At 49.1% G+C, this 25,334-nt stretch overlaps 1 protein-coding gene across 1 annotated transcript in view; it reads left to right on the top strand.

The window, feature by feature from the left end:
* The window catches only part of DNAH11 (dynein axonemal heavy chain 11), a 4,227,155-nt gene that overhangs the window by 2,709,687 nt on the left and 1,492,134 nt on the right, over nucleotides 1–25,334 (top strand). Inside the window, exon 52 of the mRNA XM_069648254.1 lies at nucleotides 19,283–19,445. Within this exon, the coding sequence (XP_069504355.1) occupies nucleotides 19,283–19,445 (163 nt within the window). The remainder of the gene's footprint in view (nucleotides 1–19,282; nucleotides 19,446–25,334) is intronic.

The raw sequence follows: 25,334 nt of genomic DNA, 5'->3' as shown, positions 1-25,334 counted from the left end.
CGCTCAGGCCTTTAACTCAGCCCTGGGCACTTAGCACCCATTCTGGCCCTTGGAACGGGTGCTTAGTGATATATTCTTTTAATAAAATCAGTTGTTTGTAATGCATATGTCTGGTACATCATAAGGTAACAGGAAATATAACTCTTGTCAACATGCAATAACCTCTTTTTACCAAGCTTATTAGAACTCAGGATAACTCTGGATGGATCTGTAAAACTCATTACTGGTGCATTGGGTATCAAACAATCCTTTGAAAGATGGGGGGAATCTCTGGCTGTTGTGATGGAAGTAAAAACTGTTAGGGGAATCATAAAAGAGACCTAACCAGAAGTCATCACTCACCCATCTGTGGCATATACCATTTCTGGCAAGGGATTATTTTCTATAGGCACCTGATTAGCTGCTACCAAGTTCTGATAGTTATGGAATAAATACCCACTTCTTTTTCCCTGACACTGCTCTCGAAGAACAAACAGGATACATCTTTACCAGCATTTGCCTAAAATAACGAAACTAGTGTAACTGACAGCTATGCCGTTTCTCTTTTCATTGGCGAGAGACCCTGTGCCAGGAACCAAAGGGCAAACCTGGGTCAGAGGGACCTTAACACAGGGCTTCAACAAAGTAACTAGGGAGAAATTATAGTTAGGCATATTCCAGACTTATGTCACTACTGGCAGTGCAGTAGGGAACTGGACAGGATGGTATACTAAGGGTGGATTATACCTGTGTTCTGGGCTACGATAAGAACCAAAATCAAAAAGAAGTATGTGACTGGGGCTGGCTTTAACCTGCATCAACACCCGGAAGTGGGGGAGCAGCCAATCAGGTTCCATTGGATCACGTGTTGAAATTGCTAATCTCAGCCTGTATTCCATGGAACCTGAAGGCTGCTTTCCATGCTGCACAGTGCAATCTTTTCCCCACCCTTCCTTCATCTCCCCCCACCCTCCCTTATCTTTATCTTCCCAGCCCCTCATACCTGCTACTCTGTGGCCGCCCGGAAAATGGAAAAGGGGCTCTACATTTTTCTCTGGTGGGCCGGATCAGGTTTTATCAGACCCCGGGCTGGAAAGACCCGGTCCGTCCCACTGGATCGGGTCTTAATGATATAGTGTAAAGAGCACGGGTAAAGGAAACATGCAGACACTTATTAGAGCATAGACAAATGACAATGGAACAAGTGAAAGGTAGAATAATGAAGAGCACATACGACCAACCAACAGGAAAGGATGTATATGTTGTTTGCTACATGAATGTGACCACCTTGTACTTGCAGAGAGCTCACCAAACCATATTACAGTAATAGGTCTTACTCAGTAACCCAGCATCTCCTTGGGCAAAGAGAACTAAGGGTCCAAGTAGCTATAACTCGCCAACTCACTTACCCCATTGGTAAAATATAGGTAGAGCACAGAAACAAATACACATCAGAGGAGTATGCAGATTGAAATGGTTTCATTAAGCTGTGGAAAGCTGGAAGGGAATATGTGACGGTGTCCTAGGGAAAAGCTGGGACGATTTTGGAGCCAGTGCTTTGGAGAATGCAACTCAGGGGCTGGAAATCATGACAAAAGAAGTCACAGGCAGAGATGAGAGAAAGAACAAGCAGAAGGCAAGTGTATATATCTCACTTTGGAATTAGGGTTCATGAAAGGGGAACCTTGTACTATAGCCTTATCGAACGAGGGAGGAGTCATCGTAGGATAATGACCCACCACTGGTCCATAAGTTGAGGAAGGGTAATTACCCCAAGTGATAATGATAATGAAGTCTATAAGACTATTGGCACATAATGGTAGCAGCAATACATGTTTTGGAGCTTTGGTGCTGAAGGAAAACACTTTACTACAATAATGAGAAAGTAAATCGACAAACTGAGTTAGTAAATTAAATATGGTTTTATGTTCTAATATTTAAGATTGCCTTCAAAAATGTAACATTTAAATTACAAACTTGGTTAAACTGGAGTGGGGCTAACATGAGCATGCATTGGTGGTCATGTAAAAGTTAACACCTCTATAGGAAAGCATTTATTTCAGCTTGCTTGTTGGTCTGCTAGACTGGATGTTGCAGTGTTGCAGAGAAAAAAAGAATGATTCTCTTAAAGAGGAAGTGTCTTGTTGAAATACATCTTGCCTGGAAATTGCATTATTGTTTCCTTGTCTTCTGATCAGTTGAGAGGTCAACCATTCCCATGACCTAATAGATTTTAGCACTATCACAAATACACGAAATGACACAAGGAACGGGCATCAATCTGTCATGGTGCAAAGGGATCCATATCAGTTAAGGGCTAAATGGAATGCTATCACATACCTGGAACCTGTAGCGTGGGTGTTCCTTATAACAACAAGAAACAGAATTTATTACAATATTTGCAAAATGGAAACCTGAAAGTAGTGCTACATGGGATAATGCGGAGTACACAGGGATCAGAACCACAAAATAAATATGCTAGCACATGCTTCAAGGTGGAAAGAAGGAGCTTGCAAGCTAGTGCTTCAAGCTGGAGCTGAGAAGAGAGCTTGAAAGCCCGGCTTCAGATTTGAAACAAGGAGTTTGCAAATGAGGCCTCACGATGGGAAGCAGTAGTGCAGCTTGCTCTCCTAATCTGGAAACAAAATGGGTAATTCATAGAATTCAGCGCACAAGTGGCACACGCGGCTGGTGCACAGTGTGCGCGTGCGACTTTCTGCGCCAGCCGCGTGCGCTAAAATCCATTTCTGCGTACAGCGTATTCATGGATTTTAACATCCAAAACCAGCCGTGGCGCAGAGTGGCGCAGCGACCCTGCAGCAGCGCTAGTTACGCCCCCAACCCCTCCCCGTGCGCCATGATCAGCGCACAAATCCTGTACATGGCGCACAGGATCAAAACCACGAAAATGCCTGTAAAACTCCCCGCGCACCCCTCCGAATACATGTACCCCGCTGCGCGGGTAGTCTCACACGCGATTGGGCCTGTGCGAGTGGGGTATGTGTATTACTGGGGTTCGCAGAAAGTTTCACACACCATTGGGCCTGTGCGAGCAGAGTACGTGTATTACTGCGGTTCGCGGGAAGTTTCACACGTGATTGGCCCTGTGCGAGCGGGGTACGTGTATTACTGGGGTTTGCGGGAAGTTTCACACGCGATTGGCTCTGTGCGAGCGGGGTACGTGTATTACTGGGGTGCGCGGGAAGTTTCACACGCGATTGGCCCAGTGCGAGCGGGGTACGTGTATTACTGGGGTTTGCGGGAAGTTTCACACGCGATTGTCCATGTGCGAGCAGGGTACATGTATTACTGGGGTGCACGGGAAATTTCACATGCGATTGGCCCTGTGCGAGTGGGGTACGTGTATTACTGGAGTGCACGGGAAGTTTCACACGCAATTGGCCCTGTGCGAGTGGGGTACATGTATTTCTGGGGTGCGTGTGAAGTTTCACACGTGATTGGCCCTGTGCGAGCGGGGTACGTGTATTACTGGGGTTTGTGGGAAGTGTCACACGCGATTGGCCCTGTGCGAGCGGGGTGAGTGTATTTCTGGGGTGCGCGGGAAGTTTAACACGTGATTGGCCCTGTGCGAGCGGGGTATGTGTATTACTGGGGTTTGCGTGAAGTGTCACATGCGATTGGCCCTGTGCGAGCGGGGTACGTGTATTACTGGGGTTTGCGGGAGGTGTCACACGTGATTGACCCTGTGCGAGCGGGATATGCGTGTTTGTGGGGTGCGCGGGAAGTTTCACACGCGATGGGCCCTGTGCGAGTGGGGTATGTGTATGACTGGGGTACGCGGGAAGTTTCACACACGATTGGCCCTGTGCGAGCGGGGTACGTGTATTACTGGGGTGCGTGGGAAGTTTCACACGCGATTGGCCCTGTGTGAGTGGGGTAGGTGTATTACTGGGGTGCACGGGAAGTTTCACACGCGATTGGCCCTGTGCGAGTGGGGTACGTGTATTTCTGGGGTGCGCGTGAAGTTTCACATGTGATTGGCCCTGTGCGAGCGGGGTAGGTGTATTATTGGGGTTTGCGGGAAGTGTCACACGTGATTGGCCCTGTGCGAGTGGGGTACGTGTATTTCTGGGGTGCGCGGGAAGTTTCACACACGATTGGCCCTGTGCGAGGGGGGTACGTGTATTACTGGGGTGCGCGGGAAGTTTCACGCGCGATTGGCCCCGTGCGATCGGTGTACGTGTATTTGTGGGGTGCGCGGGAAGTTTCACATGCGATTGGCCCTGTGCGAGCGGGTTACATGTATTACTGGGGTGCGCGGGAAGTTTCACACACGATTGGCCCTCTGCGAGCGGGGTATGTGTATTACTGGGGTTTGCGGGAAGTTTCACACACAATTTTGCTGTCAGAGCGGGGTATGTCTATTTCTGGGATGCGTGTCAAGTTTCACACGTGTTTTTGCTGTCAGAGCGAGGTACGTGTATTTCGGGGGTGCGCGTAAAGTTTCACATGCGATTTTGCTGTCAGAGCGGGGTACGTGTATTTCGGGGGTGCGCGTGAAGTTTCACACGCGATTTCGCAGTCATGGCAGGGTACATGTATCCAGTGTGGTGTGCGGGGAGTCCTACATGTGAATTGGCAGTGTGGGTCCTCCCAGGTGTCCCCTCTACCCCCTCCACGGCCCCTGTATGCAGCCCACACCACAGGGGACTACCCTGCACCCCTGGTCATGTCCCACAGGCAGCCCATCCACCATGGGCATACCCCCCAGCCAAGCCACATGTCACGTTGCAATATGATCACCAACTCATGTCCCCCAGCACCCCCACCACCCAGCAGTGAGGGGCACCTGCCAGCAGGGCCCCACTCATGTCCCCCAACACCCCCACCACCCAGCAGTGAGGGGCACCTGCCAGCAGGCCCCCACTCATGTCCCCAAGCACCCCCACCCCCCAGCAGTGAGGGACACCTGCCAGCAAGCCCCTACTCATGTCTCCCTGCACCCCCACCCCCTAGCAGTGAGGGGCACCTGCCAGCAGGCCCCCACTCATGTCCCACTCATGTCTTCCTGCACCCCCACCCCCCAGCAGTGAAGGGCACCTGCCAGCAGGCCCCCACTCATGTCCCCCAGCACCCTCACCCCCCAGCAGTGAGGGGCACCTGCCAGCAGGCCCCCACTCATGTCCCCAAGCACCCCCACCCCCCAGCAGTGAGGGGCACCTGCCAGTAGGCCCCCATTCATGTCCCCCAGCACCCTCACCCCCCAGCAGTGAGGGGCACCTGCCAGCAGGCCCCCACTCATGTCTCCCTGCACCCCCACCCCACAGCAGTGAGGGGCACCTGCCAGCAGGCCCCCACTCATGTCCCACTCATGTCCCCCAGCACCCCCACCACCCCAGCAGTGAGGGGAACCTGCCAGCAGGACCCCACTCATGTCCCCCAGCACCCCCAGCCCCCAGCAGTGAGGGGCACCTGCCAGCAGGCCCCCACTCATGTCCCCCTGCACCCCCACGCCCCAACACTGAGGGGCACCTGCCAGCAGGGCCCCACTCATGTCCCCCTGCACCCCCACCCCCCAGCAGTGAGGGGAACCTGCCAGCAAGCCCCCACTCATGTCTCTCTGCACCCCGATCCCCCAGCAGTGAGGGGCACCTGCGAGCAGGCCCCCACTCATGTCCCCCAGCACCCCCACCCCCCAGCAGTGAGGGGCACCTGCCAACATGCCCCCACTCATTCCCCCCCAACATGTCAACATGACCCACAATCATGGCCCTCATGGCCACCAAAATCCCACGGCATGCCGCCACTGCCCAAATAACCAACCAAGCATAAAATACACCCCACATTGAAATGGCCATTACATGAAACATTCCAAATGGCATGTATGTACATCAACACATGTCCGTCACACACACAATGGGTGCCAGTGAATGTGAAAACCCACATTGTGACATGCATGAAACCAATGAGAGAATACCACACATTGAAGTACGGGAACAAATGTATTGAACAAAAAATGTGGTGAATGAAAATCAAATTCCAAACAATGGACATAAGGAAAACAATGCAGAATGTCACATAATGATAAAAAAAGGAAATCAGAATCCAAAATATATGAAATCAAAAATGTCCCCAAAGTCTCCTTCCAACAAAGCAAATCCAAACAGAAATGAAAAAGTTAAATCCATTGCTCCATGGAAAAATCAAAAAAGAAAATGCCGACAAATCCACACTCCAACTATTTACAAGGATGAAATCCTGGGTCCATGAGCCCAATTGTCCAAATGAAACCTACAAAAATACACTAGCTAATGAAGAACTATAAACAAAAATGTGGGATATTGTCCTAGCGCCCCAAAAAAAATGAAAACCAAAATTAAACCTAACACTAACTAACTACCTAACTATTTACAATGGCAGCGGGCTAGTCCGACGGCTCACTTTTGGATGTCCCGGGCCAGGGCATCATCGAACTCCCGCTCAATGTCCTGCAGGCGGTCCTCTTCCATGGCCCGAGGGTTTGCAGAGACGATGACATGTTGGCCTCCAATTCCCTGCGAATTGCCTCAAGGCACTCGGCCCGCCTCAGTGCCCTCCACATGGAGTTCTCCGCCCAGACCATTGTGAGCCGTGCCTCTTCCGCCCACTGCCGCTCGGCATCTATGGCATGGCCCAACCGCTGCCACATGGAAGACACTTGCAATCCTGGGTCCTCCTGCCCTCTGGCTGATGCCTGCCCCTCCAATGTTAAAGGCCCCGGGCCATCATTGCTCCCACCATGTTGATTCTGCTGCTGTGCCTGTGCCTGCGCCCTGGCTCTTGCTGCCTGCACGTCCTCCTCCAGCTGGGTTGCAGTTGTCGTGGTGGCCAACCCTGCTGGACGTCTGACTCCCGACTGTGGCAGGGATGTGTCCTCCACCAGCCTGGCCGCTGGGTCAGAGGCAGCTCCACAGGGTACCAAGGTGATAGATACATGGGTGTGAAGATGGCATGGAGGACGACTGGCGCGTAGGGGGTTCAGGTGGGGAGGGGATCGCAAGAAGGTCCAGCACACGGAGGAATCCAGCACTGGTGACCTGTCCCAGTAGGTCAACGCGGTCAACGAGGCATCCGAGATGACATGCAGTGTCTTCACGAAAACACCGCAGGTCACCTCGCATACCCCGTTGACGCAACGCTATCCCAGCCAGGACAGGCTCAACACGGTCCTGGATAGCCACGTCTGCAGGGAGAGGAAGGCCCATTGTTGTGCACCCATCCCCACCCTGAAAAAGGGTCTGAATGTAGGCATCCCTGCTGGTGCCGGATGATGCAGTCACAGGATCAGGGACAGGATTACACACAGGCACCTCCGCGGCGGCCTGTGCTGCCTCCTGTCCCTGCCCCTGCACTTCACCACTGGCACCAGTGGGATCCCCACCTCCAGACCCCGTGTGTGTCCCTTCCACGGTCTCCTCCTCCACCAAACCCCCCACCAACCTGGATGACTCTATGCCATCTTCCTCCATCGGACCCTGTGGGGTCTCAGCTGCCCCTTCTGCTGCCTGGGACGTGGCACCAGACTCCTCACTCCCCGAAGCGATGACAATCTGGGAGGGGAGCCGGGCCTCACGTCTCTGGCTGGTGGTGCGATCCCTGCCGCTTTGCTCCACAGCACCCTCTCTGCCCTCTTCATCAGTTAACGCTGCAGACAGGGAGAAAGAGAACACAGGCATCAGGGCACTGTACAATGGACTGATACACACATGACAGCTGTACATGAGTGGCAGTGTCAAACTTCAGACATGGCATCACACTCCCTATCACACGACATTTCTACTCACACACACGAGCAATTCCACAGCAATATGGCACCAGGCAGCACCATCCATACACATACAACAGCATCAGCATCCGAAGGTGAGCCTGACGTCACATGAAACACGGGGAGTACACAACACCTGCACACACACCAACACACGTACATCCATGTGTGCATGTCCACCAACTGTCAGAGTGATGAGATCACCATGCATGTAAGGTCTGGCATTCAGCCTTCTGCATGTCAGTGCCACATGCATCCATGTTGCATCACAGTTGCACACTTGTCAAATACACACACATGCACATGTACACAGTGCAGATACATGCAGCTGGGACCAACATCCATGTGTGACACCACAACCATGCCAACGTACATACACAGTAATTCAAACATGTGTGCTCCCACATCTGCATTTGGCCTGCATGCTTATGCACACATACACCATCCATGTGTCTCACAAATGAGAGGACTCGCATGTGTCAGCCTCACGCCCCTGTACATCCATACATGGCCCTACAGAAACACATATGCAGCCTGCACACTACTGGCACACCACAAGACGCACAAAGTCCAACCAATATACATGTACACTTACCGCTTGACTCCAGACGGGTCAGCCTCTCAAAGACCTGGACGTGGAGTGCTGGGTTTATGCGTTCCAGGACCCTCATTTGGTGGTCGGACAGGTGGCCCCGGCACCCCTTGGCATCGCTGCCTTCAAGAGGCGTCAGCCTTGTCGAGGGTCCTGGACCTGAAGTCCTCTCAGCGCTTCTTGACATGTTTGATGTCGCGGACTGCCACCCCTACTCGTTGATGGCAGTCACGATGTCCATCCAGATCCTGGTCCATCCTTCATAGTCGGCGCGCAAACTTCCAAAGAGGGCATCATACTGTCCCAGGACTTGCTCCACCAGGACACCAACTTCCCTGGCACTGAAGCTGGTGGCCCTCTGCCTCTCTGGCTGGGGGTTGCCAGTGGTGCCAGATGGTGTTGTGCCCCACATGGCAACCCCAGAGGCAGGTCTGGGTAGGCAACTGGGTCCTGGGGCTGGGCTGTGGAGCGATGGTATCCCAGTCGGGAGTCTTCAGTTCCAGCAGGGGTGGTCACAGCAACTTCACCCCTGGCTGACGTGCAGGCACCGAATAGCAGGGCACGTGGTCAGCAGGCAGGTAGGCAGCAGCAGATGACAGGTGAGAGCATGCTCGGGGCTCTGGGGGGCAGTAATTTGGACTTCTGGGCAGGAGTGTGGTCTTCCGTGTGTTGTTGCTTGGCCAGCTTGATACGGAGTGATTTGGCACGTGAAAATCTTGCACGTCAGCGTGTAATTCGAGGAAAGGCCCTTCGCGTGTAAGCGCGTCAGCACACGTACGCGGTTTCATTGGACCAAAGGCCCTTAGCGCGTAAACGCTTCTGTGACATGACTCGTGACGTGGGCATAGTGGTTCAAGGCGTGTGAAAAAACTGCATGTCCGCATGTGAATGTGTGTAATCCGAGGAAAGGGCCTACGCGGGTGCATGTTCATCGTACATGTCCAAAAACTGCACGTCCGAGTGTCAGCTCGTATAATTGGAGGAAAGGGCCTTTTCGTGGAGAGCGAGTGGGTGAATTCTGTACTTCTTGTCGGTTCACACACGATTACTTCACAGCGTTTCAAGTTCGTACTCCCTGTTACCTCTGACAGCGTCCATTTTTTTGGTTGGGCCTGTTTCCTCACGTTGTTTTTCCAGGAAGACGGAGAGCCGCGTACGTATTTACCAACTGTGCTTGCCCCAGGTGTCGTGTACCCCTTCAGAAGTCATTGTAGGCTGCGTGTAACATGCGTACGCTTATTTTTTTGTTTCTGGGTGCCACCGCGTAGTGCGGGTTCATTTTTCCACGCACGTGGTCTTTGAGGGGTTGCGTGCACGTTATTTTTTGTTTTTGGGGTGTCTGTGCATTGTGTGACCCGTCATCTTCCCCCAGGGGTCACAGACAGCCTTGCTAGAGCACTAGGGTACAAATTCCATCTAGTATCCTACCCCTTTCACCCCAATTGCCCAGGACAATCGTTTACTGCTACTCCCATACGCACAACAACATCAGTGCCATGGTTGGGATGCGACCAAGAGGTAAGGGAGGCAAAGGTGGCTGACCTCCAAAAGGTGAGCGTGGTGGGTGTGGTAGGCGACATGGCCATGATTTGCAGGGTGTCCCTCGACCCCCATGTGTGGAGGAGCAATCAGGGATGCCCATGCCCCCCCCATGTTTGTGGGAAATGTAGCTGACACCATCCCAGCTCAGCCCTTGTTGGACCAGCCCATTGTGGCACCTGAACCGGCACAGGATGACTCCCAGGCTGACTTCCCGGTCAGAAAGTCTATGCCACGTGTGGCGGTGCAAGTTGGTGTCACCAGGCCACGTGGATCTGGGGCAGCTATGTCATCTGCTGCCCCAGGTAGGCAGGGTGGGGAGGCTGCTGGGTCAGCTGCAGCTCAATCCACCCCAGCTCTGAGTCTCCCAGCCGGGACAGTGTCAGTCCTGGTCCATCAAACCGACGTTGCCCCTGCCAACATCACCCTGCAGCCAATGCCTGCACCAAGACCTATGGTCATTGTGCATTCGCACACTCCTAGTACCCAGTCCACCAGCGCTTCTGCCCCTACTGACCAGAGCGGTATAAGCCACCCAGGATCCGCAGCACCTTTGAATAAGAGGAAGAAGGGTTCTCTGGCACTAAAGGCTGAGACCACAGACACATCTACAATCTCCGGCACGTCAAGGAAGCCTAGCTTTAATGACGCCGAACTTGATGCACTAGTGGCCTATGTGTCGGCACATAGCCATGAAATGGTGGTGCCTGCAGGGTGCAAGACCGCACCTGGTCAACGTAAGGCACACTGGCAGACCATCGCGAACATCATTAGTGCCCTTGGATTTGTGAGGCGCTCAGCTGATGATTGCTACAAGTGCTGCAATGACCTGAAACGCAGAGCAAAGAACAAGCTGGCCTCAAATCATGCTTCTACTCTGGTGACTGGCGGTGGGTCTCCACAAGAGGACAACCAACTCACTGAACCTTCGTCACAGAAGAACAGATCCAAGGTGTGGGAGACCTACCAGATTACGATGCATTGTCCGGTGAGTGCCCATGAATGTGTGTGTAATCCATGTGTATGTTGTGTGGGTGACAGGTTCTGATTGAGTGCCAGGTCAGGGTGTGTGCACCTGAGTGGTATGGGTCACCCATGTGCTTCCCCCAAAACATTCACTGGCCTTGGTTTTGGGTATGACAGTATCCCTTCTGCCCACAGTAGCCATTTAGCGCCACATTACTGCAGTTGCCCTTGAACTGTCATCTTGCAACAACATTGTTCAGAATTTTTCAGTGTTCATTCAGGCTAATTGTTTCAATTCTCCCACTTTTGCAATGCATTTTTCAACCCTATTGTCACGTATGTGACATGATTCTGTCATTGATTACACCCCATATTGGCCCACATTTGTTACCTTCTTATGTGAATGATTAGACCATTCAGGCTTATTGAGTATTAGCCTGCTCACATTGATTGTTGGTGCCTGTTTGTATGTGGTACATGGTAGTTGTTTCCTGTGATGTTTAAGTGACCAACCATTGATGTGTACATTTGCCTGCAATCACTGTATTCTTGTACACTGGATGTGTTGCAGTGAGTGGCACATGCGTATTTTGTCACACTATGTAGCATTGTTTATCTCATCTTGTCGATCTCACATGCATGGCTGACAGTACTCATTCACTGACATATGGCTGTACTTGTCAAATGTACCATGGCTATGCTACATGCCATCTGTGTGCTGGCATGTGTCATGTATGTGTATTGGACATGCCACTCACAGGCTAATGTGTGATGCCAGTGCTACCCAGCATGCAGCAAATGTGTTGCTTTTCCATCTTGGTGTCATCATTGTCTGCTTTTTACCTCCCCTTCCAACTCAGTGGCAGTGCATGCATGCCAGGGTTATAGTCATGTGGGACGTGTGTAAATCATGTACTGGATCTCTGGTTTGTCAGGCCTGTGTGTGTGCTATGGTGCTAATGCCTGTTTCCATTTTTTGTGTTTCATGTTTTTGCAGGTGATGACACACTTGATGCTGTTGAGGTTGAGGAGATGGTGCAGACCCAGGAGGAATCTCAGGCACGACCGGGCACCAGTGGGGGACGTAGTGTGGTGGTGGGTGAAAACCCAATCTTACTGCAGACCATACTGTCCAGGGGTGCCTCTGGGTGCACCTCCCCAGACCTCTATTCAGGTGCTGAATCGGATGATGAGACTTATGTGCCGTTGCAGGTGAGTGTTTCTGGCAGGGATTCTGTTCTGTCCAACCCACCTGCACCAGTGTTAGAACCCTGTATGGGGATGTCAGTGTTGGTAAGTCCGCCTTTGGCGGTTACAGATGCAGGGTCACACTCCACAACATCTGATCCTGTTCCTGGGCCAGCAGATCAGAGGGGGAATGCAGTCCTGCAGCCTCAGGCAGTGCCAGCACAACAAGGTGCAGATCGCCTTGCCCCGAACAGGTGTGGTGCCCGCCAATGTGGTGGCCGCACGCCACCAGACAATACTGTATGGGAAAACTCCATGTACGGTATGGCAACCCAACATGCAGCATCAGTTGAAATGATGGCTCAGGCAATGGAGAGGGTGGCCACTTCCATTATCCCCCCTGAAAGGCAGATGGAGCAACAACAGCAGGCAACAGAATCCATTTGCCGATCACACAGGGAAGACATGTTGGCGTCCAACAGGGACCGACGGGCGGCACTGGAGACTCTGCGGGAAGCCATTTCTATAGAGTCACAGGGCCAGAGGGAAGCCCTGAGGGTAGAATTCCATAACCTCAGGGAGACTCTTGTTGAACTTGAGGCTTACACAAATTTGAGGACAGAACAGCAGCTGGAGCGGTTCACACGTTCACTCTCAGCTGAGCTGCAGGCAACTCGGGAGGAGATACGGGCATCACGGGAGGCCATGCGTGCAGAAATGCAGGCAACCCGTCAAGTGCTGCATGGGGATCTCCGTACTATCATCCTCCAGAACGAGACCTTCCACACCCGCATGCTTGCTGCCATGGAGGACCATACCAGGGCTTTGTGTGGGGTGCCTCCCATAGCAACACCACCTCCTGTTGCAGCAGCAGAGGGTGATGAGAGCGACAGCAGCACTTCTCCCACAGTAGCGTAGCCGTGCAGGCCATGAGCCCATGGAGGTGTTTTTTCGCAACATCCACACAGGTGGGTGTTGGTGTGCACCCTGTCCTCGGACCACCTGGGTGCCCTTCCCTCCTGACCCCCACATGGCCATTTTTGATTTTTCTTCTTTTTTTTATACAGTGTGTTGCCTTGTGTGGTCCCGTGGGCATCCACTGTGTATTCCGGCTGGGCACATGCAGGCTTGTCCTGTGTTTGGGTTAGGTGCTTGGGTTCCTGACACACACACCCCTCCTGCTTCCCGTTTCCATGGGCTTGCAAAGGGTGTGACCAAGTGACAGTGACTTACACAGTGACATTGGGCTCCCATGAGCTGTGTGGGCAGTCTGTAGTCATAACTGTGTGGACATCCTTAGTGGGGTTTGTTTTTGTATTGAACACTGCATGGTGTATTGATATGTGCTTGTGCATCCATGTCTTCCTCCTTATCCGCAGGTACCTTCTTCATGTCTTCACAAGGCTGTCTTCGTTTGCAGATGCAGTTCATGTTGTATGCAGTACACTGACACATTTGCCTGACAGCAACACTCTGGAGTTGGAAGGGGTCGATGTGCTGGCTTATTGAGGTTGTATGACTTACATTACTTTGAGTTTGTACTGTCATATTTTGGCGATGTTTCATGCTGTGATGCTGTATTGTGTTGCTGGTAAGTATTTGGACATGTGTGCTGTTTGTTATTGATTACTGGGAGCATATTGCCTGTGGCCTGTTTCCATTTGGGACAGTGCACTTTGTGACACTTGTGTCATGTGGTGTGCATTACTTTGTTTGCTTTCACATTGCAGGACATGCCATGGTGTGTTGGGTGGCAGAGATGGGGAGGGGTTGGGTGATATGGCACTATTTTCATGTTGTATTTTGCAAGGGGGTAGTCATTCATGTAGCATAAATGTGTGTCTTTTTGTGACACAGCATTGGTTGTCTTTCGGTAGGTAGGAATGCACACAATGTAACACTTCCAGTTGACCAATCTCAGGCTGGTATGGTTGTGACAGTTGACTCTCCCTTATGTCATCATCATTGATTGTTAGCTGGTATGTGGCAGGGCTGTGTGCACTCTACAGGGGTGTGATTTTAGGTGACGTAATTAGCCACCAGCTGCGTACGGGTTGCCTCACCACGTGCCCTTTCCCCTCCCATGCGCCGTGGCCGTGCTTGTGTTTGGGGATGTGGGGGCACCACCATGTCCACCGGCAGACCCCGGCGTGTTGCAACGTTGTGCAGGACACATGCTGCCACTATGATCCTGCACACTACTGTGGGCGCATATAGCAGCTGCCCACCAGAGCTGTCAAGGGAGCGAAAGCGTGACTTGAGCACTCCGAATGTGCGCTCCACTATGCCCCGGGTTGCAATATGGGCTGTGTTGTATCTTACCTCGGGTGGTGTGGTGGGGTTCCAAATTGGCGTCATCATGTGGGTGCTCAGAGGGTAGGCCCTGTCCCCTGGGGAGGTGATGATGGGTATCATTAGTGGGGTTGTGACATTACTCAGTGTCTGACATGCATGCATGTGCAGGGGTATTTATACTCACCAAGCAGTCATGTATCACCATGCCGCCCAGTTTCTAGGTCCCGGTTTAGGGTTGACATTCTGTAAATGAAACTGTCATGGGTGGACCCTGGATAGTTGGCATATACGGAGGTGATGATTCCCTTGGCATCACATACTACCTGCATGTTGATGGAATGCCAGTGCTTGCGGTTTCTGTAGATGTGCTCAGTTGCCCTGGGAGGACGCAGAGCCACATGGGTGCAGTCAATGGCACCTAGCACTTTGGGGAAGTGTGCCACCCTGTAAAAATCCTGGATGACAGTCTGCCTTTCTGCAGGTGTTCTGGGCAGGTATATGTGCCTGCGGACTGATGGGTGTGCAGTCATGATGGCCAACACCTGGTGCAGGCAGTGTGACTGCGTGGCCTGTGACAACCCCCCCACTATGGCACTTGTCCGCTGAAATGAACCAGTGGCCAAGAAGTGCAGTACATTGAGCCCTTTTTCCAAGGGGCTCAGTGCTTGGGAGCACAGGGTGGCTGATGTGAGGTCATCCTCCCACTCACTCACCAGTTCGAGTATTATGTGAGGTGGAAACATGTACTTGCCATACAACTGGTCATCAGGCAACCCAAAAAGGCTGGTTCTGGGTGTAAAAATTCTGGCCCTGACTATCCTCCTCCTCCTCTTGTGGTATCCCACGACCACTGATGCGAGGAACGGTATATTCATCTTAGCGTCTGAGCTTGTTTGTTGTTTGCGTGCACTTTTATGCTGCGCGGGTCTTCGTACGCCTTCTTCCTGCTGGCGTACGTGTTTTCGGATTAGCGCGTATTTTTTGGCGCACGCGTTAGCCCCGTTCAATTCCATGAATACGTGTTGTAGGCACGCGTGTGGGCGTTCTGTGAATTTGCCTCTTGTACTTCCCCCGTGACGCCCACATTTTCACGCGTTGTTACCCATTCCGCGTGTTACACCCCATGTTACGCCTACTTTTGTTGTGTGCGCTGCGCTATGTGCGATTTCGCTGTGCGCGTAGCGCACGATGTTTGAAGACGTGTGCGCCAGCGTGCACCAGGCAGCATTTTAGCGCACATCCATGGATTTACACGTGCACGGACTTCCATGAATCGCTGTGCGCGGGTTTCGCTGCGATTTTCACACCTGCGCTGCGATTCGCACGATTACGCATGCTTTCCCACGCTTGCGTAGAAATTTTCAGCGCACATTAATTCCATGAATCGGCCTGTAATTAGAAATGGGTGAAGATCTGGGTCAGAGCATCAATGTCCAGCTGCAATGGTAGTTGTTGGATCACTGAACTGAAAAATCTGAGAGCTTCTAACGCCATGCTACTCACAGGTGAAAGCAAATGCAGTTGACCCTTCTGTGTTCTGTTAGGACTCCACATCCTGACCATACTCCTTGCATGGTTGGAGGCGAGGCAAGGCAAAGCTGCAAAGACTTAAATCGATTATAGACTATAGTCTGTTGTTATAATTCATCAGTGAAGCATGCTGCGAATTTCTAGGAGTCCTGTGCTATGTGGGAGCATGAAAGAATGAAACAAGAATCAAGTACAGCCCTTGCACTTGTAGATGTTCCAATATATAACAAGGTTTAGGCTCACAACGCACCTGACTCCTCAACATCCAGAACTGGATACTGGTAAGGAGTAATATTTTCGAATGTATACTTAAGGTTCATATATTTGTGTTAGGACACGTGGACAGCTCAGGTGCATAACCAGCTGATGGCTGGACCCCACCGGATGTTCGATATCACCCTGCTGGCCCGATGCCACGATCCTCACACTCAAGATAACACCTAGCTGCATGGTATCTTATTCAGATAGTAATGTGTGCTTAACCTTTAGTAAAGATTGCTGGAATACTATGTGGTAATGCTCTTGACTGAACCCTTCTACTGCAACTGGTAATAGAACTGTGGTACCAGATCTATCATACCTTGTATATTCGTTGATCAAGTAGAATGAGACAACTCATCCTTCACCTCTTCTCTTACTCTCTGGTTAAGAGTGTCATCTGAGTACTCTCAAGCCAATCGGTCTTGGATGCAAGCAGACAAAAATGCATATAATAACATGTCTATAACGTTATTGAACCTGGACCAACTCCTCTTCAACACTGCACACTGAATTAATTAACATGATCAAATATAAGGTGAAAGGTTGATAGGAAACCTTCAAAGTCACCCAATAAATCATGGGCACAATGAATTACTTAACCGAAGACAAGTCACTACAAGCGAGATTACTAATGGGAAACCCCACCTTTGAACAATCCATACCAAACTGGTTGGATTTAAATATATATTGAGCATGTCTAAAGTGATCATCGCATGTGAGACAATTGCTTGGCATAAGGCAGCATTTTCATTACTGAGCATTTGCACTTCAGAATTCACTGCCGGCGCAGCTGCTATAAGTTTCTGTATGTTCACCATTTTATCCTGATGACCAGGGCTCTTGAGGTTTCCCTGACTCATTCTCACAATATCGCCGAGATACTGATGATCCCCATGACTTTAGAACTATCTTGAACATTTAGCTACATCCCTATATATCCCGTGACTCTTACTGAACTACCATTTAAGTAGTCTAGAAACCTGATTCCTTTTGGGACAGAAATCGGTGCATTTTTAGAATGAAAGAGATAGTATAGACTCTGGAATTTGTTACTGCGATGCTTCCACTACAAGTAACTACCATACACAGATAGACCACAAATTTACGCCCCTGCTGCTGTGACTGGCTACCTGGTCCCCTCTGAGTCATACAGGGGCCAGGACTTCCCTTGAAACAAGTCTGTTTTAGCACCTCCTTACTAGCATTTGCCTTCATGTACCCTTCCCTGACTAGACTACTGTGTCAGGCCCACCCCCCTTCCTTGCACTAACTGACCCTTATCCCTTCCCCCAGCACACTTGCCCTCCAGGAGCTCCTTAGAACTTACCCAGTCCCCTCGGATCCCCTGCCACCTGATCCCCACTACCCCGCACCTTACCGTCCCTTCTCCCTGACCAGCCCCTCCCAGCACTTTGTGTTGCTGCACTTGCACGATCCGAATGTCACAAGGCCTAGGAGGGTCGCATATTGTTTTTATCCTCCTCTGTTCCCCACACCCCCTTATTCTTGTGGTGCATGGAAACACTTTCTGCTGTATAGGCGCCATACAAATGTTCAATAAATAAAATAAAATAACAAACCCTATCCTCCAAGAATGAAAGGCAATTGGAAATATTCAGTCATGAAGTCTAAGAACATCCCCACAGTGAGTTCCAGCATTACCATAGATCCTCTATTGGCTTGAAATATATGTCATGGACTGGCCGCTAAAGAGCATATACAAGCTCACTTTCCTATGTAATGATTTCCCAATAAAAAGCCCTTTCACAATACAGTACTATCATATTAACATTTATGCAATAAACGTTTCCTGTTACCATCAGAAGTATAAGATGTGACAAATCGCGGGATCTTGTCCCTTCTCCCCAGAGGGGAGCCCTTCCTTCTGAGGCTTGGGAGGTGAGCCTGCTATGCAATATTCCCCCTTGGGGTGTCGGTAAGTGGGACCTCACACAGACTCCCATTTGTCAATGAACTCCCTAACCTTCTGTCATATGAGTCACACATACCATCAGGGATTCAGGAAAATCATCTTGAACCAATCACTGTTTGTTATTGTAACATCTATGAAGAAGGGGAAGGCTTGCCTATCACTGAGATGATGAAAGTATTAGAAATAGTGAAAATAACAACTTCCTGACACTGAGGCAAGGAAGTTGAAAGGAGTCATAAAGAAGAGTCTGACATCAAGACAGGACTACAGCTATGTACTGAGGAATCCTCAGAATAGTGTAATAAAAGGAAGAGGAGTTGAAGAATCATGGAGAGAGAAATAGGAAGTTCAAACGTAGGATGTGTGGATGCAAGCACGAAACCACGGATTCTCTGTCGGGAGGATCGGCATTGGAGAGAGGAGTGACGGAGGGCTGTGTCACGCTGGGGAAGCCAAAGCCAAGAAAAGCAGCAGCAGAAGAGCAGTGGCATGACCTGGGGAAGGTGGACTGTGCTGCCCATGAACGGTGCAGAGACTGCTCCAACCGTGGCAATACCGAGCCACAATTGAGAGGAACGGAAGGAACACAGAAACCATTCAACCTTTCAATCAACTGGATGTAACTGCTTTCAGCTTGTGTAAGGTTGTGGTCAAAGGGAATGGTATTGTACTTGTATTGTCATGTACTTCTCATTTATACAGCGCCTTTTGTGGCTATTTGTCAATTCACATGTCCAGTTCTGTAACGGCTTCTCACCAAGTCCTATATGTCTTTGGGCTTCTTATATGCCCTGCAGTGCCAAGCAATCAATCTATAACGTTTCTGGAGGCTGGCGAGGGAGATCCAGTGAGAAACTGAAAAGGAGTAAAGATATAAAAAAAGATAAACTATCGTTTATAACTGACATCATACATTCCTCCATCCTTACCCTGAAACCATTCTTTTTTTTGTTTTTCCTAATGGAATGTTTACATATATATGTTTTTAGAATGTGCCCAGTAAGCCTAAAGGTGGCAAACCTAACATTTTCTGCAAAATGACCAGGTTGTTTCGGCAATTTAGCATGCATGTGTATTAAAACATGTGCATGCAATTGTACAAATGTAGGCTGTTCATAGGTGACTTATTGCTTGAAGGATGCCTTATTTCCAGATTATCACAACACCTTGTTTGTTAATGATCACAGTGCATGTGTCCTATGTACATTCATCAATCCATTCTTTTGGTCATTAGGTGCCGTATCAGCCGCATCTTGCAAGCCTCTCCTGGTTATGCTCTCCTGATTGGAGTGGGTGGCAGCGGCAAACAAAGCTTGTCAAGGCTAGCAGCCTACATCAACTCGCTCGAGGTGTTCCAGATCACACTGAAACCTACCTATGGGATACAGGATCTAAGGGTAACTAGAAAGCTGTTTGCAGTCATAGAAAACCTATCAATTGCCTATACTAATATTTCCTTTATCTATTGTTCGAAGCCAGGCAGAGTTAACAGAGAACAATTATAGTATATGAGTGGATATTTTAGCACCTTAATTTGAAGCCTGCACATCTAAATTATCCTAGATGAGCTGGTCTTTTCATTTCAGCCATCGAGATTGTGTGCAGTGCAGTAGTTCTATTTAATTATCGCACCTTGTTTAACAAATGTTTGTATATGTAAAGAATGTAAAGCTTTTTCCTTAGCGATGGTTTTATACAACAGCCAGTTACATTTCTTACAATTGCCAAAGCAATCAACAGAAAATACAGGAGTCATCAGTATGGTTCAACAATTTTAATAATCTACAAAAAGGTTGGTGATTATAATGCCTACAGCTCCTTGTGAATCAATCTAAGTAGAATAAAGAGTGTCAGGCTTGAGTCACCAATTCCGATTCGGGGAGCTATCTATGGTAGTATGAGGCATCCGTAAGGTTCCCTGATACACAGTATTAGGGGCATAGCGCTCAGTACACATATTGGCTGCAACTTGCAGATTCAGAGATATAGTGCCAACCTCGCTTCTTGGCGTAACAGTTTCTGGGTTTCACATTTTCAGGAATATACTGACTACCGAGCAAATGGACTCCACCTAACGTCAAGTATACCCCCCTTTCTTAGGTGTGTGCCAGGCTGAGATTTTAACACCTTCTAGTGATGGGTTGCCCTCTGTGGCTGATAATGTTACCCTCTTATACACTCCTACCAGCTAGTATGTATTCCCACCTTGAATAGGGTTCAAGCTTGTCATATTAGAAACAGACAAAAACTCCCTGATAGCGGAAAGGGCACTATGACCCATAAGGGTGAAAACCACGTGGTATCTCTAGATGTGGGTAGAGCATTATCTCCCTTAGAGTAAATTGGGTACTAGGATCACCAGATCAGGAAGAAGTAAGCCAAGCACTCTCCTCCTGTAAGTTAGGCAAATAGGAGCGCATCTCCTTATTAACCCAACCGGACACTTCTAATTCAGACCCAAAGAAGAAATCCCCATTCTGTTTTACATACATCCCTCGTCCCTATAAGCATTTACCCCAACTAGGTCACCAAGACAGTGTTGATTCATGAGAACCTGTGAGGTGGCCCTCATCCCCATCGGAAGTGGAACCCCGCTACATTATTATTTGACCTATGCTGGCACCGTTGATTAAGGCAAGTCCCAAGGATAAAATCCACGGTGAATTGTAGTTAAACCCCTCGTCCCTTTGCCTGTTTCGCCTAAGCACATCCTATATGTAAATAAACCAAGTTAGAACCTTTAATTCTTCATCCATGTGTGCTGTTGCTCGAACATATGCAGTATCTACTGTCCTGCAGATCTGGCACACAATGGGCACATACTTCCCTTCTCTTTGATAGTTATGGAGCGTGTTTATTCACAACTGTTAGACCGATGCCGCAGCATTTTCATGCATGATAATGGCATTTGACTTGTAAAGCTCCCTATTGGATACACAGTACTCATCCTTACTTTGGATGGTGTGATGAAGACACATGATGGGGGGCTAAAGGGTGGGTCCTGGGTGAACCGAGAAATTGGGCAGTGCCACCCACTCCGTGATACAAGGCACGGAGGGAGGTATAGCCCCAGTTTCCCCAGCCGATCACTAGCCCCATGTGTGGGACTAGTATTACTGACTGGTAATCTACATGGGTGCTTTGGGAGTACAGGGGTAGTGGTGATAACTCGAATAAGAAGCAAGCAGCTTGTGGGCGCACCAACGTGCATAAAATTAACCATGTTAGAGTAAGTAACACATGTTTGCCAGAGAGCCAGCAGCACTGCTTATGAGAAGAACCGCAGACCCTGCATCTACCCACTTATGGTGTCCACCACAGACCAGAATAAAGTTAATAATGCCTTACAGAGATTCAGAGTAGCAGAGGTAGCAGCCCACATGGAAGTCTGCAAGAACATGACATTCTGACAGAAAAATGCCAAGATGTGGACTCAGGTTTTGTAACCTCTGTTAGCAAAGCCGTCTTCTAGCCAACACACGCAATTTAATAATATGCGATTTGTGCAGAATGTACCCAAATGAAAGACACGCTCACATCTCCCTCACAACTGATCACAGTCTGGCAGTTGTGCAGCCAGACTCTGTCCAACAGCTCTATGAAAGAAGACATGAGGGAAAGTGAGGTCGTGGGTGCTATGAGTCAGAGTGTGTAAGTACATGTGCATATTAAAATATCATTTATCTATGTGGCAAGGTGTTGAAGGAGGGGAGAGAGGGTGGAGTGGAGGTTGAAGATATAAGAAAGGAGAGGAGGACAACGAGAAAAGAGAGAGTGTGGAGCAGGGAGCAGTAGGAAGAGAGGAGGGATAGCAGGGAAGAGGAGGAGAGAGCCTACGGGAGCAGGAGAGAAAAAGTGACAAAGGTTGAGAAGGAAATATGTGACAGTGTGGGGGAATGGTGAGGCAGCAGAGGGGGGTGAAGAAGAGTAGAAGAGAGTAGACAGAGTTGGTAGAGGGATTGATGGGTTTAAGGGGAGAGAACAATAGAGAAAATAGGAGGAGAGGAAGCAAGCAAGTGAGTGGAGGCAGGGAGGAATGGGACAGGGGAGAAGATAGGGGGAAGAGAAAAGGCAGGGAAGAGGTTAGCGAGTGATGGAATGATAAAAGGAAGGGGAGCAGGAAAATCCCCAGAATCCTAGTATTCTGCGGTTGCAGCCAAAAACCTCAAAGGCATACCAGTGGTGGGTACCACCCATTCAAGAAGTTGCAAGGGACCATGGCACCTCATCAAGATGGCCTATGTAAACTACAAGTCCTTAAGGAACAATGCTACATGCTGGCAAGTGCAGGTTAGGCCAAGAAACAAGTGCAGGAACACTATACATCCTAGAAACAGAATGACTGTTTGCCACCAAGAAGATGGATTGGTGTTCCGGGAGAAAGGGAAGTACTGAGAACCATGGTACTAAAGAAAGCCCATACATTTGTGTATACCTTGAAACCAGACCTTGGGGGGGATTAAGACTGATCCCCTGTTTTGTTTTGTACTAGAATAAAAGGAGAGAACTCATGCATGACTTTGACTTGCCAATTGATCCCTTGCCATGTCTTGTGGTGTCAGAAATAGGATTGAAGACATGTACCAAAACAATCCAGCCCAGCCTTGACACACTGTCTTTTAGAATGTGGGCCAGTAGATCAAGTCTGCTTATCTGTGTTTCTCCACACAGGGAAAAAAAGAGATGGTCTCAAAAGCTGTGACATTTTCACTCCTGTGCCTATCCAAGCATACCCAGTGTCTCTAGCCACTCCCCAACTGATGGGCAAACTGGCCACTACATCCTCAGGGGATGATAATGTTTTTGTTGAAGAATTGTCAGTTTTGGTAATGTTTAAGAAGAACCCATGAAGAGGTTTTCGAAAGGCAAATACTCATTGGGACAGCAGGCCTTTTAAGGACTTAGGGCATCATTATCAGCCATGCACACTCTCAATCTCCTTCCCAAACCAGTGTATCTCAGCCCTAGGACCTTGTCTGTGTCTAAGGAAATTAACACCTCAAAGGACCCAGCCCAATTCTTGTTCAGACACCATCAGCCCAAATGCAAGACATTGCCAATACTAAATCCATCCCTGATCTGAGATATCTCTCAACAGTGAAGGAATTCTATTATGGGCATTGGGATGTCATAGGGGAACTGAATGAAGTGATATGCAAGCCCCAATGGCACCACGCACCCTGCTAGAGGTCCTACAAAATTACTGTGAACGGGAAAATATGGGTGCTTTTTTCACCCACTGTGAGTATGTTGCTGATACTTCGAAGATGGAGAAAGGGCATTGTTCATTGCTCCTTTATTGACCCGAATGGTGCAAGCCATCTAACAGATCTTGAACTCACATGTGGAATCCGAGTATGATGATCTCAAACATGGAATCCTGGATAGACTAAGTCATGATTCTTTGTCAATAATGTTGCAATAATGTTGCAATAATGTTGCAGCTGTGCCTGCAAACTATGGACCCGCCCCTCCCCCCCCCAAAGGCAGATGTCCCATAGAATACAACAGGCTTTGGATAAGTGTGATGGGAGTATAATTTTTGAGGATTGAAGGACACTCTTAACTTGGTACAGTTTTGCAACTCTCCATCACCATGCCTCCAATGTTATGTATGGCAGCTACTTTGGTCTATGCTGGAACAGGCTTTCTCCTGAGTGCCACAGGCCATCAATGGGCATACTAGGTAGGTCCTCTGCAGTGTGGTAAATCATACATAGGACACATAGGAGACAGACAAAAATACATGGTTCAACAAGTTTTATTGAAGAAAAGAAGGCCTCAACTATCTCTATATCTATGGTGATGGGTTTCTCTAACTTTATAAAAAACAAAAAAAAAACTGGTGCTCATCAGGATGTCTCACAAAAATGTTGTCCTCCATCCAAACCTATTCTAACCTATGGTCCATCCCTACCACTAATAAACTAAACAACACAATCTGTGCCTTAGTAAGTTTGCTCTGACTCTACTTGGATTCTGGTGTCTTGTTTCTGACCCCCACCTTATTGTGCCTGTGGATCTCTGTCTCTCTCTCAGGCTGTAGCTGGCTGTTACAGTTCAAAGTTGGGTACTTTTAGTCTTCCTCCCTTCTAACAGACGGTTGCTTGGGAGCACTAAGCAAGTGTTTTTATCAGTTCACAAAGTTGACCTTCATTGGAGTTGCTGGTTCTCTAAACCTAGTCCTTATTTGCAACAACAATATTGATGAGGCCTCACTGTTCTAATGTCATATGCAGTCTTTTGTACACACCTATTGGTTATTTTAACCTCTGCTGGCTTTTCACATCTTTCAGCCATGCGTGGATTAGGTATTCCTAGCTTTTGCCCAATGGCAGTTTTCTCGAATGCATTTTCCCCATATTATTTACCACTTTGTTTTACCACAGATGGTAAGTATGGGTAATGTATATCAAGTGGGGGTGGAGAGTATTGGGCAGATTTTAAAGGGTCTCTCACCTCTTTTAGTGGAAAAAAAGGAAGTATAAACAGCAAAGGAAATTGGCAGAGTTGACATTCATCAAAAATAAATTGGCAAAGCCTTGTAGATATGATATGATAGGTTGTTATTTATAACGCACTTAATACCCAGAGGTTTCTAACCGCAGACCAGGGGATCAAACCTGTGGTGCTCGGTGTCGTCTTGCTTCCAAGGTGAGCATGTTGACCCTGAACTATCCTCCTGAGGCTATCCAGCCCTTCGGGTGGTCTGGAAAGTGTGGGCATTCGGCTCCTTGTGAGGTATTCTGTGGATTAGCCTTTTGTGGGCTCTCTGACTTCTCAGGACGTCAGTTTATCATATAGTTTTCACCCCCTTCATTGCTGTCTGGCCTCTCCGGCAGTCTGATTCTCTGGTTGCATTCACTAAATCATGGCGTATTATCAGGGTCATGGGATTCCCTGTGCATCACCATCACCATCTTCCTCCTGCATCTCCGACCTGCCACGTATCTGTTCTCCTGTGGCAGTGCTAGTCAGAGAATGTGCTTCTCTGTTCTTTGTGGAACCACAACTCTGATGTCTTCATAGTCAGGTCTCTTCTCTTGGTTCCTCCTGCCTACGACTTACAGGACTTCATCACAAGTACGACTGTACTGTACACCAGTGTGCCGGGGCAGTGGTGATTTGCTTCTGTGTTTTGTTTTCAGGCTGGCTCTATCTCTCTATGCCTGGATTTTGGGTCTTTTCAACTCCTTCCTGGAACAAGATAGGGGTCAACATTGGCTCCATTCTTCAGAGATAGCAAAGTAGAATGGCATGCAGGTCACCAAACCTTATCAGGCCGG

This window comes from Ambystoma mexicanum, chromosome 2q (assembly GCF_040938575.1).
Source record: "Ambystoma mexicanum isolate Mex_15411 chromosome 2q, UKY_AmexF1_1, whole genome shotgun sequence".
In the NCBI taxonomy this organism is placed as follows: Eukaryota; Metazoa; Chordata; class Amphibia; order Caudata; family Ambystomatidae; genus Ambystoma; species Ambystoma mexicanum.
The sequence above is the reverse complement of the archived record's forward strand: the minus strand, read 5'-3'. Positions and strand labels throughout refer to the sequence as shown.